General features: G+C 37.7%; 1 protein-coding gene across 1 annotated transcript; it reads left to right on the top strand.

Moving 5' to 3' along the window:
* Positions 1-282: 282 nt before the first annotated feature.
* On the top strand, positions 283-15,081 carry LOC139143463 (ethanolamine kinase 1-like). Its single transcript, XM_070713803.1, has 8 exons — positions 283-513; positions 8,727-8,986; positions 9,592-9,723; positions 10,227-10,369; positions 11,355-11,438; positions 11,930-12,090; positions 13,314-13,387; positions 14,065-15,081. The coding sequence occupies exons 1-8, from the start codon at positions 385-387 to the stop codon at positions 14,138-14,140; spliced, it is 1,059 nt and encodes a 352-aa protein (XP_070569904.1). The 5' UTR covers positions 283-384; the 3' UTR covers positions 14,141-15,081.
* The last annotated feature ends 1,266 nt before the right edge of the window (positions 15,082-16,347 follow it).

Here is a 16,347-nt window from a genome sequence, read left to right as displayed (position 1 = left end):
CATGCCGTTTAGACCCTTAGTATCAGTGTCAGCGAGGTAGGATATTCTAGGCCTCGTTCGGCTTCGTTTGGTCCCTTTTGGCTTAGTCCTTTTACTTATCTGTTTATTTATTTATTTATTTATTTATTTATTTGTTTATTTATTTGCTAGGCAATAACCTTTGTCAAAATATATTTACACCACTGACCATCCCGACTTCTTGTCGAGTGGCTCTCTATTCATAGTCCATGGCTTGGATATAGGGTCAGACGTTAGCTTTGGCTTGGTCCTTTGCTAGGAGACACTCCTTGTCAAAACTGATTGAGACCACTGACCGCCCCGAACTCTTTTCAGCTGACCCTCTATTCAAAGCTTATAGCTTTGAGATTTGGTCAGTGGTTAACCATGGCACTGCCTGAAGCAGGAGTTAAACGCATTAATGTTACTGTAGATGAAAACAATCCCGAACCAGGAGCGCTGGATTTAATGAAGACAGTCAGACCTGAATGGAAGGCCAAGAATATACAATTCAAGGTATCGTTGTACCCAATATTAATTTTGCTGCGTTCGCCTGTTTCAAGTAGGCACAAAAAACCCAACTTCAAATTGATATCGCGTAACGCGATTCTACTTCGACAGACAGCTTTAAGAAGTAACTGCCATAGCAAGCCCTATGGCTGCAGTCGCGGTTTAGGTGAGTGATATGTGGCTCGACTCACTGATCTGATTGTTGCCAAAACTGTCGCATGCCTGGTCACTTTGGCTATCAATTTGTATTATGTTTCAGTGGCTTTCCGCCTGTGAATACGCAAGAGGTGTTGTGGCGTGGAGTATCAATAGTATTGGGGTCAGGGTCATCGCTCAGTATTCTGATCCAGGCGATGACCTTTGGCTTGAGACGAACGCGATCGATAGGTAACTAGTCAACTGTACCCTGTGTCAACTTGACCCCGTACGTAAGTCAACTGGCCCCTAAAATATTTCGCCAAAGTACCAAGGCCCTGATCAATTTCACTCAAAACTTTTATTTTGGAGGTTATAATCTACTACTTACAGTGACATTCTGAGACGTGATGAACGCAAATCAAAGACCAACGCCTAAGAACTCTTGACTTTCATCGTACAGGTGAGCAAGCTTTAATACATGTAAATATGAAAAACAACTGTGAAAATTCTGAAAGTGAGTCCCAAAATAAGGATAGAATGCACTCATTGTACTATATTTAGCCTGTTTGTAATCTAGGTTGTAATTTAGCAACCTACGGCGCAGTTACAGACAGTTGTGTCGTAGGCAAACAGGGGAAAACTACGAATGCGGGTCTTGTTTTTATATTTCTTATGTATTTCGAACTTCAACAAAGGTATGATACAGTAAAAAACCATACACACCCACACCTATAGGAGGATTTTAGTAAAAAGACACATTTAACATGTTATTAAAAAATAAGCTAATTAAAACAAATGACATACAACAAGGACAAAGCATAAAATTAAAAAAAAAGGTTTCCAAACAACTGAGCCTTATTCAAGTTTAGTCTGACGAACGTTTTGTAAGCCATGAGCAATCATCCACCGACAACCTTTTCCCAAACCTCTTTAGCATGCCCAGTAGTCTTCGAGCATCAGTGATAATGAAAACAGCATGAATTAAGAAGGTTAACTTGGTGTCTAGTGTCTCCTAGATCACTACAACTATAATCTGTCTCCAAATTGAGTGTAAGACCTGTTAATCGGCAATCTTTTTCAAAGAAAGACCAAGTACTACACACTTAGCATAATTAAGATGCATTTTCCATTTCCCAGACTGTGTGGACAAGTAATTGATACCCCCTGTAACATTCACACTATCTATTATCTTAAACAGCTTCAGATCGTCTGCAAAGCCTAATGAGCCACACATAAAATTGCCAAATACTAGGTCATTTAAATAACGAATGAAACAGTGATAGCTGTGACACCTGGGCGGAACCCCTGACTTACCTGAAGCAGGGTCTGATCTACACCCTTTAACATTAACTACCTGAGATCTATCAGTTATTTAGCTACCGAACAGTCAAGGAGGGTGTCTTGTATTCCACACTTAAGTTTGTGAACTAAATATTTATGATTTGCTAAGTCAAATGCCTTGGAAAAATCTGCATATATGACATCCAACTGGTTTGCCTCACTAACAGCAATACGAGTATGGTGGTTTCTAACGGGTTTGAACTCACAACGTACGGCACCCAGTCGCCTAGCGGAGAAGCCACAGACAAAACTGCCCGGACAAATCCCCAATCTCAAAAAGACTGGTTCAATAACCGAGCCACGTTGTTACAATTTTTCGAGATTCATTAAGCAAGACAGATAGATTAGTCTCACAGGATCGCCCAGGCAAAAAAATCATGCTGTTTTCAGATAAAACACTTTACATCGTTATATACTCATCTTGATATCATTTCCTCACACATTTTTGAAACAATTGATAAGAGGGACACTTGGCGATAATATCTAACGTTTGTTTTAGTGCACTTCCCGTGTATAGATACTAGGTACAACCAAAGCTTCCTTCCACTTTCGGGAAAACTCCCTCGTGGATAGACCGATTATATATGAAAGTTAGTGGAATGGAAAGTAAATCAACACATTTTAAAATTATCGCTGACAAATTGAATTTCACCATTGCTTTATGTTCATTTAGGGCTAAAAGTTTTAAAGAGGCACTCCCACTTGGTAACATTTTTAAAGTCCCTGTAGCTGTAACTCTTGAAATTTTGGACTCGAAAAAGGCTTTCTTTTTTCTCTGGTTTTCTTTCAATTCTACAAATTTAGGATATAGTCTTTAACCACTGAAAAATTGGACAAGCAAATTTAAATTTTAACCGTTATTTTGATTTCCCGCCATTTTTAAAAATTGATAATATTACAACAAAAACATAGCATATGGTGTCCCGGTAGAGAACATTCAGCACTATGCATTATATTGGACTACTCTGTTGTTTCTGTGAAGATTCCAATGCATATATGCACTGCGTACTGTGTTTTTGCTTTATTTGCATGAGGGCGCCATTTTATGTTTGGGCAAACATTTATTATTTATCTTGCTCAAAATTGCACAAGTATTTCCAGTCGACAGTTTATTCTACCGGTATAAACACCCCTCAATGAGTGCATTCCCATGAACTTGTTTTAGTTTGGAAGTAAGATCACAAAAATAATGCGAAAAAGATACAGCTATCGGGCCTTTAAAACACATTTTTTTAATGCCAACGGTCGATATTTGACGTGGCGACTGCGCGTGGATCGCGAGATATCGATGAAAACATGTCATTTCCCGAGCGTATTTTTCACATCCCGAAGTTTTACGATCGCTTCTGATTATGACCCGAAATCCCCCGTAGGTTTGTTGTTGTGCTGATTGACGATATTCTAGGGAGTCCATAATAAGTTCGAACGACGCAATTTTACCTCCCACTGCGAAGACTTTATATACAACAGCATTATGCCTTCACTTCAGGTAAGTTTTTTTAAACTTCTCCTTAGTTTTTGTCGTTTCCATCATTCCAGTCAGTTCTATTATATTTTTAACCAATACCACATAGATATCAGTTTTTACGTGTGAAATATTAGCCGCCTCTGATGACTACATTTTGTCGTCTGCCACACAGTTACACGTGGTTCGATACATAGCGGCTGCGCATGCCGAGTGGTATGCGTGCATACCACGCGGCAGCCGCTATGTATCAACCGCACGTATCTGTGCTAGTCACCTATGCGAATTCTGGTGGTATCAGCAAACTTTGTTTTCCGTTTTTTCTCCGAGTCAGTAAGACTCGGCTTTCCCCCACGGGGCATGTCCGATCACCGATGTGAGTGGTACTTGGCATACAGCAGCGTTTGCGTAGACTCGTACTCCATAGTTTAGTTGACAATGGCCCAAGTGCCGAACGTTCGATGTTCGGAAGCTGAATTTAGGTGGGCCATCGGAATTCAAACTTTTACTTTTTTGAGGCCATGTTTTTATCGATATCTCGTGATCCGCGCGCAGTCGGCACGTCAAATATCGACCGTTGGCATTAATAACATGTGTTTTAAAAATGTTAGCAAGTGGGAGTGCCACTTTAGCTTAAACTCTGAAACAAATATAGTGTACTTACGCAATGGATCATGTAACTGAGTATCAATCCAGGAATGGTATTAATGACATCATTTTTAAAACAGATTCAAAACAGGTATTGGAAATATCGGCCCCTTAGCTTGCTCATCGCAAGCTTCATGCCAATCTAACTCTATAGAACAAGGTATACGCGACTTTGTCCCTTTCATCACAGAGGAACATAGACAGAGTCGCAACGGGTATTGTTTAAGGCGTGAAGCGGTTACGTAACCCATCCATGTTCGCCTCGCCTCAGATTGCTCTCGCCTCTCTTTTCCGAAGAGTGCCGACCATGCATCCTTCGGTAATTTTCGGATTTTCGCCAATTGTTATTAAGCGAAAGTAGGTTCGGTAAAGTTTGTGTTGTTGTTGTCGTGTGGTGCTGAGCGGAATTGACGTGCTGGCGAAAACGGGAGTGTTTTGAGCTTCAGGAAAGTGAGTTTTACCGTTTTAAAAATTCCTCTCATATTTTTTTGAATATATAATGAGTGTGTTTGAACCAAATTTGAAAGTCTTTTATCGATACTGTCTGGTTTTACTCAATGGTTTACGGTCAGTCATACCGTCTTTTACAAGTGCGTCAAGGAAGGACATGTTTATGAAACTGCTGGCGTGTTATGTTTTGATTGGCGTGAAGCAGTGTTTCTGGCCTGAGAGCTCACAAAGTAACTATGGTTGCTACGCGACTGGCAGTACGATGCCATCTCGTCGTATTTTTCGCATAATCTCGTGTAATTATCAACCACAAACAAAGCCTCCAAAAAGTTCAACACCTTTGAAGCTCATTTTAATATGAAAAGCCAATAGTCTACCGAGACGACCATGGAACAAAAGACACGCAAGCGTAGCCACTCTGTCTATGTTTCTCTGTGCTTTCATACAGGTTAAAGCAAACGAGAAAAATCGCTTGGGGTTGTGCTTGTCATCTCCTGCAACAGACGCAACATAATCATTGTATTTTATTTTCGCCAGTTTCTGGAATGAGGTACGAGCCTGCTTGAAGAGTTCTATATAACCCAGATAAGTTCAAAGTTTGATTCAAAGTGTGTCATTCGTTTGGCTCCAAGAGAAAGATTTACTCGGAGTCCAATAGTCCACACCTCCACTTCTTGTTTCTCCGGGGTCTATCACGCCTGAACTACTAGAATTCATCAAACAGTTCATGGTCTTCCAAAAATGGCTTTAACCAGGTTTCAGTAAAGCAGACTAAATCGAATGATTTTGAGCATTTACTGTTTGCTTTAATGTCATCAAATTTGTTCTTTAAACTTTGAAAATGTTGGTAATACATATGCACTGGATTGTGCTTGACGCTACGGGTGGTAGCTGGTCCAGGGTTGGGATGAACGACACCTGAGATGGTGATAATATTAAAGGCAGATGTGTGATTAACATAATAATGAGCTATGGCACCTTATTTGTACCGATACCTGAATTTAGCAATCAAGTCTATTGCGCGCAGTTCTATTGTGCTTGTAGACGACATCTGTGAAGGAAGGCTCCATGCTAAGTAAGCCTGCAAATATAGCAAATACAACAAGATATTGACCTCCATTGGTGTACATGTGAATTCCTTTGGAAGCTGGCAAATTGGGCAATCCTGTGAGGAATTGTTAACTTGTATTATATTACCATGCCCTGCCCGTCGCATTTTGATTGGTCGAGCTGAACCACGTGACTGACCACAAATACACAGTAATGGTTTGTTTACTTACCCGTGAATATGAATAATAACATTAACAACTCAAAGTATCGTAACTTTACAGCTCAAACATAAATCATAATCAATCACAAAATAAAAGGAGCACTTGTAGGTCAAGTTGAGATACTTTTTTCTGAAAACATCTCCGGATTTGCCAATTTTTTACAGCTCGCGTGACAGTGCGTCGCATATTGCTCAGTTTCTGGGGCCCAGTTGTCGTTCGTTCCTGAAATTTTCGGAAATTTTGACGATTTTCTTGGGTTCACTGATAATATAATAGAAATAACAGACTCTGCTCTGACCATTAACGTTTATTTGTGGGCGCGGACTTGAGGAAAGCCAAATTAACGGGCGAGGCTTAATTTTTGGCTTTCCTCTCGCCCTTGCCCACAAATAAACGTTAATGGTCAGCGCGTCGCCCGTTATTTCTATAATATAAATTCAAGGAGCATAACGATGAAAGCAGATTGTAGGAGATGATGGCCGCATATCATTAGAACAGCACTGCAATGCTCGGCAAGAACAGTTATTCCCTGTAGAAATACTCCAAGATCAGAAAACCGTTTTCCCGGAAGAAGGAACTGTTTAACGGGCTTAACTCTCGTACACAGCGTACTCAGGATATTCACGAACCTCTGTGTACAGTATGGAGTTCGAAGACGAACTAATATCTAATAAAATAGCGTGACTGTAGCATGACAACAGGTGACTGTGGGTTCGTACTTATATTATAAGGAAGAAACGAAATGACTCTCAACATAAGTGGGTACTAATCAAAAATGAATTGAAGACATTAACTTTTACAGGAGATACAATTGTTCGGGGTTTAGGGTCGGGTTGACCTGGGCTCCAGTTGACTAGGGTCCAGTCGGGTTGGGCCCGGGTCCAGTTGTCTAAACCAATCGATACGTCACGGCTTTACCTATAAGCTTAATGTCACTTTCCTCATTGGGCTGCATTCACAAAAAGAGTGAGGGGGCGGAAGGATTTCAGGGATGATCGAATATTTTGGGAGTTGTACAAGTGGGGGACTTGGAGTTTTGCTCTGCCTATGAGGGAACCTGAAAATATTTTGGTTCCTACGATTCCAAGGTTTGATGGGCAATGCAATGAAAATTTAATAACTTTTTATCACATTCAATTGTCCTAATGTTAGTAATAATAAACAAGATCTAGAACCATTTTGTCGCATTTCGTTTCTTATATCTTGAAAAAGTCTAAAAATGTATGAATTTCCGTTAAATAACCCAACAAGTACGCCTAGTATCAGGGCAGAAGCTGCAACTGTTGATAATTGTTTTAATATTTTTATGATATTTGCCATATACAGTTTCTTGCTGTCTCCCTTAAGCATACTCAATCACACAAGGTTCAGTTTGTCGACAAAAGCGTGCATATATAAGTGCGGTATAGAGGCTCTGTTGGCTAGTTGAATAATGGACATATCAGCATGCTGTTGGGAGTAGAACAAAAAACGCAGTTGTATAAACTGAACAAAAGTGATATAAAAATATCAAATTCAATACAGCTACTGCCCTGCAACTACCTAGCCTATGGGCAGTGTCACTATCATTGCATACCAGCAGTGACAGAGACGGCTCTGACTATAAAGCAGTTGAAGAAGGGTTTTTAGCATCTGATGCTCATGACAGTGAAACATACTTGTACACAAGATCAGGCCAGAGAGAAGCAGATGGAAGACCAGGAGACTTGAAACTTATCAGGGATTTTTGAATTCTGGCATATAAGAATAATGAAATATTAATGAAAAAAGATGGGATCACCTTGTTTGATTTTCTAAATTTTCTCAGTTTCATCGTAAATAACACAAAAGTAAAACTTTGAACAGTAAAGAGTCTAATTTCAATGAAAAAAAATGTGTACTTATTAAAAGGTTTATTTGATGTAATATTTTAACCTTCAAGTATTGTCTATTTTGTCAAACTTTTATAAGTAGCATTTAACCTGGAATTCACGATTTGCATACTCTTTCATGATCGTCATTTTGTGTGCTCTTAAGCAGATGCCATGGACCTGGCCTGAGTTGGATTCCGCTTTGACTGATAAATCCAAAAAAATCCACTGATGCGTTTAAAAACGAATTACCTTTTTTTTTGAACTTGTTTTAGGGAAATGGCTCAGCAAAGTGCTAATAACAGGTAGTGTTGAACATCTTCAAGAAGAACTGCCCAATACATGTTTATGTTTTCTTTGTGTGCATCCCTTATAAGTATGCTGTATCATAATTGGGGGGATTTGAAAAAATTGATCATATAGACAGAGGGACTTGAAAATTGTTATTGCAAAGGGGACCTGAAAAAATAGAGATTTCCAGCCTTCCCCCTCACCGATATTTGTGAACGTAGCCTTATCCTTGCGAGGGTTTTCATGTATCCCTGTACAGCAGGAGCCTTCATCGTTGGTATAAACGACTTGAAAATCGATGCCAACTAATGAAGGCAGCATAGATTAATTTTGATAAGCTATCTTATTCACAAGGTAATACTGTTGATGTTTCTCTTTATAATTGACTTGAATTCGGTAAACCATGCTGTATTAGTTCACTCGTAAAGCCAAGTATTTTCTGTCGATGTTTCTCTTTATAATTAACTTGAGTTTAGCAATCTATACTGTAATAGGTACGTCATAAACCCAAGTATTTATTGTGCTTGGATTATTTCAGGGAACAAGACCATGACAACCCCAATCAAGATGTCGATACCTTTATATCAAGACATGTCAATAAACTTTGAAAAAACAAAAGATATATCAGGCCAGCCACGCTTGGCATAATCGTGCAACATGGATGATACACATTCGCACGCAGTTATATTATCCTGGTGTGCCAGTCGAGTCTTGAATCAAGAACCATCATCTAATACGATATCAATTTCTTATTTAACATTTCAGGTGTTTACGGCTGGCATTTCGAATAAATTGTACGGTTGTTATTTGCCTGAAAACACCCGTGACATGGTTTTAATCCGCATTTACGGACACAAATCAGAATTGACGGTGGACAGAGCAAAAGAAATAGAAACCTTTCAGGTCTTATTCAAAGCCAAATGTGGTCCTGAACTTTACTGTTGTTTCAATAATGGGATTTGTTATCAATATATCCCTGGTGTGACAATAGATTCAGACATGGTTAAGTCAAAGAAAGTATATCCGTGAGTATGCGAAGATATTTTGCAATAATACCAGTGTTTCAAATTGGTATCATGGGCTTGGTATTCCAACAGACTGTGCTAAATATTTTGTTCAGTTTTCACTTTGCAAAACAACCTTTGAATACACAAACCAATTTAAAGAGATAGTGTCAATAACTCAGTAGTTTAACTATCACGACAATCGACATATCTCTGATCAACAGTAAAATGTCCCATGATTTTCATGTGCATTTTTACTTTTGAATTGCCATTCTCTGTCAAAGCAGAATTCTCTACAGTGCTAGATTAGTTTTCATATGAAACAAGCTGTAGCAATTTAGACATTGCTTAGTCACAAATGAACACATGTTAGACACCTATGTGCTGATATTTGCAGAAAATGACATTACCAAATATATCAGCCGATTAGATTTTATTGAATGAGCAAATCCATCATGTTAATTTTGGTAAGCCTGTTGCGCTAGTTTTGTAATTGGCGGTCTAAAGGTCACAGGAAGCAAATCTTGGATGCAGAATGAAAGTCAACAATGATTGAGGCCTTGTGACCAACAGACCAACGATGAATGCACGAAGGTATTTATATGAAGTCTTGATGTATTTCCCAGGTTAATTGCCAATAAAATGGCAAAACTGCACACTCTTAAACCGGAAGATGGTAGGCAGATTTTAAATGCTGGATTATTCCCGACTATGAAAAAATACTATCAGATGATTCCAAGGGAGTTTGAAATGAAGAGGTGAACAGAAGGTATAATCCATGTACTATTCGAGATATCCTTCGGTAAATTTATAGACTATTTCGGAGAACTATAGGAATGACAGACATTTCAATAGATGATAAAAATATCAGCAGTCTGAGAGCGGAAGAGAAAAAACGTGCAGGGAAGACCCAAGTGATAGGAGAGAATGATGAAACAGAACAGAAAGAAGCAAACAAGTGGGAAAAAATCTTAGAGAAAATTTATAAAACCAAGAATGATAAATGACGCCGTTCTGCTAATAGTAACAATGAATTCTGCAAATATATTATTATTATTGAGTGATATCCTGGGATTTGCTATTTGACTTTATAGTTAGCGTTTCTCCTTAAACATATTTCGGAGAATATCCTTCATTCCTCTGTTGTCGATCCCAGTTTGTGTACTTTCGCGTATTATTTTTTTTTGTAAATCCCCACAGCAACAGGCCCACAAGTGCATTTTCGCTATCCCCTGCCTGTATATCATCCCTTAACACACAGGTTTCAAGAAAATATTCCGAGTTATGACCAACTTGGAAGGGAGGTTGAAGAGTTGGAGACAAAGTTGGTTCCATTGAATTCACCAATTGTGTTCTGTCATAATGATTTATTACTGGGAAATATAGTGTACGACGAACAAACTGGTAAGTGAAATAATTACTGATATGCATCAACCTATTTGAACATCTAATTTTAATTATACATTTGGTCCGTCCATTCATTCATTCATTCATTCATTCATTCATTCATTCATTCATTCATTCATTCATTCATTCATTCATTCATTCATTCATTCATTCATTCATTCATTCATTCAAGAGTACTGTTTATTCTTGGTTTACAACGATGCTACATAATGATAATTTTTCAGCCAGTATTCCCATAAGTCCTCAAATTTTCTATTGTGTGGTTTAATACAATAAAGCAGTAAACAGTTTAAAAAGTAACAGATTAGCAATTCATTTGTATAAGCCCTAAACCATTCTTCGACCTTTCCTAAATGAAACTTAAGTCCATTCTCTTACCAAATCAAGAATAAAAATCAGGGGTCACCTATGTAAGTTTTCCGCTAGAGAAAAAATTACTTAACATTAAGCGCTCTTTGAAATACCAAATGGCCGCTATCTCTTTGTAAAATATACATGAAAAAATAAAACTTGATTTTCGAAAAACTAAGACGAGATTTTTCTTACTCCAGGAGCTTTAAAATGAGCCCCAACCAGCGGTAGACTAGGAAAGAATCATAAATATTTGAGAGTCTTAATAGCTGTCCCCGAGGTGTATTTCTCCTCTAAGCCAGTGTCTACATACTTCCATGTTTGTTTGTATGATAATCAACAACTCGGCCCATAGCAAACACCTTTGGCATCATATTTATACCTTTCTAATTAATAGACACGTTGGACGTGACATTATTCAGACGTATATAAGAAATTCAAAATCACAAAAAATTCCAACTATTCCAACATTCAACATTATTGAAACAAGAGAAAATAAGCAAGAGTAACATATACAGGGAATTGCCGTAGCATAAAGAATCGAAAACTACGAAGGGCAACCTCTTACGAAAGTTACGCTGAATACCAACAAATCACACAATTGTATATACTCAAAATATTTGTATTTCAGAAGATATTGCGTTCATCGATTTTGAATTAGCGTTTTACAACTACCAGGCTTTTGACATTGGTGACCATTTCTGTGAATTTGCTGGTAAGATTCGAAAATTTAGTTTTCATTCACCTTCTGTCATTCGGGAACAAAAAGACAAAGAGACATTCTTAGATTTACGTTCTTTTCCTTGATCACATCTTATGAACACCTTTAAACCCTCCTTTTCAAACAATTATCAGCCTGTTATTACTGGAGGCAAAATTTTGAAGATATTTTTCTTGCAGTATGTGTGTAATTTCATTTGTCGATAAATAATCCTACAGTGTCATAGCTATTTACTGACGAATTTTGTGTTTACCATCACTTCACACAACATCAGGCAAAGTTGCTTTTATGTTATGAGACGGCGCGTGAGCTGTACTTGCTATACCCGATATTTCAATGTTTACTCTAGTATTCGTTAATGACAGAAACACTTAAATTTACCAATAGAGATCAATTCCCGTTGGTAAAAATGTACGCACCGAAAACATTATGGTCCATTATGCATATAGCATTGTGTTTAACATCATTTGTCTCTTTCTTTCCAGGAGTTCACGTGATGGAGTTTGACAACTACCCCAAGAAGGAATTTCAAGTCAAATGGTTGAAATCGTACCTTAGCGATTGGTACAGATTTTCTGGGGTCAACAAAGATGTCACCGACAAGGACGTGGAAAAGCTATACGTCGTTGTCAATAAATTTGCCTTGGTTGGTGGGCAGTGCTTCAGTACAATATTCGGTGGCAATTTTCACTTTGATTCAATATTTATGTAAGCTTATAGACGCGTAGTCTCCTTGTATATCAATAGTGTGATACTTAAGTACCAGCATGCAAATGTCAAGTCATGATGAGACTAGCGCCAGATATCGGTAACCTTTGGTCTTTCAGATCGAAATTGATGCCAAAATAATACATGTGGACATTGAAAAGTTAAACATGCCATAACCCCTCTGTCCTTTAGATCACACCACGGAACAAGTTCATATTGAAGCTTACGTCATTGCTTACTGATGTTAAACGGGGTTAAAACTATTTTTTTCGATATTTGACGGGCCGTACATACATACATACATACATACATACATACATACATACATACATACATACATACATACATACATACATACATACATACATACATACATACATACATACATACATACATACATACATACATACATACATACATACATACATACATACATACATAAGCTTACATACATGTTGCAGTGTATTGCAAACTTAAAGGAAGATAGTTCTGGTTTCTTGGTAATATGGATTAGAAAATATGGATACTAAAAACTGACCGTCACAAAAATAAACAGCCACAATACTATACATGTACGATCTAGCGCTCAAGTTTAAAACAATGTTCAAGAATGTTTGTGTAAGGGCTGCTGGTAAATATTGTCCTATCATACGGTCACTTGGACACAACAAGGTCTTTATATCACTATCTTAATATCAAGCATTACTACTGTTTACAACAGTGAGTAAAGATTGATATTTGCGTATTTATGATAAACATTGTGGATTGTTCACGTCGATAAACTGACCATATGTAGAAATTAAATTTACTCGACCAATACTTAATCTCCACAGGCATTTAGGCTCCATAGGGCTTTCAACAGGGCTGTACCTATAGTATTTTAGTTCTGTGTTGTAGAGGTGTTAATTTATTTGAATAACACTTTGGGTATGAAGTTACGCAGCTTATACATGTATATTGATATTTCTTATTAACGTTGAGCAAATTGTAGGTCAGTGTTTCAAAATGTTTAAGCTGCGATCATTGTCTTATTTCAACAGTGATCATAACGTCGTAAAAACAATATCGCAGATAATATATGTCATTTGCCATTTTGTATGACGTATTTCAGTTATTTTACACTTTTCATTTATTCTGATTTTATTTGGTTTTATTTCTTAGGCTGCTCATTTTATTTGGGGACTTTGGGGTTTGATACAGACAGTGCATTCTACCATTGACTTTGATTTCCTCGGGTAAGTTACTGTAATGTATGCCACCACTTGAAAATGGTGAAATACACAAAAGCAATACGTTTACTCTGTTTTCTTGTCATATTATAAGTTAAATGTGCGCCACTTCACGAATAGGAATTATTTCCTGTCTTTTAGCATTTTTTTGAATGTCACACAATCTTACCTTCGGTTCATCATACCCAGTTGTAAAATGGATCCTGAAATTATATCACAGAATAATTCTGTATTCCTGTATTCCATTGTGGAATACAATTTCTTTAGTCCATTGTGGAAAACAGAAAGCAGTTGATTTAACATATAAGTTGCTAGAGGCAGGGTGAGTTATATGAACACGAATTTGTCTTTTGAGTATTGCCAATGATAGGAATCAGGTCGAATGTGATTGAAATATCGTCAGGAAACGTCATATTTTCATTTACATCTGATTAGTATTCGTCAATCAATTAATGAAACTGCGGGATCTTTTAAATATTATATGTCACTTCCTAAATTTTTATGCTAGTCGGTATGTCTTCCACAATTAAACATCGGAGTTTAAGTCAACAAGAGGATCTATTATGGCAAGCAGTATACTTTCACTATACAATCTTAAGCTCGTAAGTTCTTTAAGTGTGATAAATCTTCAAGATTCTTATAATTTCTTTTAACGAAGATCTCTTTGACTGTTTTCTCAACAGGTATTCAATCCAAAAATTTGACGAATACTTCCGCAGGAAGCAGGAGTTTTTAGCTTTGCAGATGCCAAGTGACTAAAACCCAAAACAAATCGCAGCCCTCGATTTGGCCAACCTTGGTGAAAATGAGAAAGAACCACAGCTCTGTTATCAATGTTAAAGGGCATAATTGCACTAGTATCAATGAAAGATGAAGTTTTCAAAGGAAACGAGACAAACCTCCCATGTATTCCAGACCACTATGATTGACAATACGAAACGTATAAGTGCAAATGAAAGGCGTATCCGTACATCTGTTCATCTTTTCGCATGACGAGCAATCATAAGTTTGATTAGAAAGAAGTGTAACTTTATGCAAATCACCAGATTTCATGGCTTTATATTTTTCTCCCGTTTTCATCATTTCAAAAAGTTTTAACTCCACTTTAGCTGGGTACAATTTTATAATATTACCACGTTATGTTATTTAAATGCTATTGTTACGACAGAAAAAGGCGGTGAAGTCAGCAATTGTCTGTCAAATAAATATATTAAAATTAATAATTAAGTCTATTGGATTAAGTAAAAATTACAAAACAGTACAAAGATTGCAGTAGTTAGCTTAGCTGACAACACAAAACTCCTGAAATACAGTCCCAAAGGAGTTGAGTCCAGACAGACTCTGGTGTGTAAGGAGTGAATGCTTCTCTGGCAGTAGGCTTGATGTAGTCTGAACCGTGCAGTGTTCACAGAGAAAAATCCTGCGTGAAGGGCTTGAAAAGAACATTGACGTGAAATCCGAAAAAAGTCTGGTGAAAATCTGTGCCGCCCCGTATTTATAATGCAAAAAATCTATCCGGAGATCGCTAGAAAATTACAGACTTTCCATTGATATGCTAATAACGGTTCTAAAAATATCTTCACTTGTAGTAAACATGACCTTCTGAGAACGTTCTAGACTATGTTCATTGGAGAGAATGACCTACATAACAAAACAAAAAGACAAAAACAAAAAGACAATTTTGTTTGGCATTAAAGGTCTTGCATTTTGAATTCGAGTAATTTCAATTTTGTTCATGTTCTTCCAACCCCTACTGTTTAAGAATGAGATAGATAATGCAAAACACAATTATCGTTTTTTCTACAAATAGTCGTTTCAAATGAGATATTAAATTTCATGTAGTATCAAGGTTTGGATCAAAATCAATTTAATCATTAATTCCAAAGTTGACGTTTTCTACCCTAAATATGTAACCCTTCAAGTAAACTATTGCTAACTTTACAAAGAAATTTGCATGTCACCTTTGATAAGAAACATTGGTTCGAAAACAGTGTCTTATGTAAGTGCAAGCCACCTTAAGGACAAAGCTCTACACTTCTGTAGAGAAAATTAAAGTTTTCTTTTTTCGTACTTTTTTTGGTGGGATACATAACATCAGATACATATTGTTATTGGGTGAGCTTTTATGTCTACATTTTGTTACTTGGGCGCAGGTAAGCCAAAATTTCTGTGTTAGAGAGAGGGTTACTCAAATTCATAATGGGTGGCCGGGGTGGGCTCTAAATTTCGGAGTTTCTAGTGTAATTCCTCCGACCCCAATGACGGCTCCCTAAACAGCTATGTACGCCTGAGTCGAGTCAGAACGACCTGACCAGTATACACGTTTGATATCTCAGGGAAAATTTAGAAACAACGGTGAAGCTACAGCTAAGAAATTTACATACCCTTGGCCTCTGATGCATCAACTTTGAGCTTTTATACCTGTAAAAAGGCATTCTGAATACAGCGGTAAACTTTCCCCCACACGTGAAAGGCGAACGCACGGGCATTCTGCAATAGACGCTGTCAACTTTACCTTGCTGCATGCTCCACGCCTATCTCGACCCGTCCCCACTGAACTTGTACAGCCTACAGGACTACAGTAGCAGGCCAAACGCATAAAAGAATGCCGCAGTGTAAAATCCGTTGGTGAGAACCATTGATCATAAATTTCCAGAACAAGTGATGTTTAAAAGTTTTGTATTGATCACTTCATTAGGGAGCCGTCATTATTTACGGCCTGGGGGTCAGAGGAATGTGTGGGGGAGTAACTCAAAAAATTGAAAACTTCAAGGGGGGTCACTCAAAATGTGGAGAGGAAGAAGGGGGGGTCACTCAATTTTTTTGCGCGAAATAAATTGAAACACCTAAATAATTACGGCTCCCTCAGGTTTATGTGAACGACGTGTGTGTGTATAATTGTCCCAGGCAGTGTCCGTGGCAAATTTGGGGCCTTACTGAGCGCATGGACCTAATTACGTCCATGC

The sequence above is a fragment of the Ptychodera flava genome, chromosome 11 (assembly GCF_041260155.1).
Source record: "Ptychodera flava strain L36383 chromosome 11, AS_Pfla_20210202, whole genome shotgun sequence".
NCBI lineage: Eukaryota > Metazoa > Hemichordata > Enteropneusta > Ptychoderidae > Ptychodera > Ptychodera flava.
This window is presented reverse-complemented; position numbering and strand designations above follow the sequence as displayed.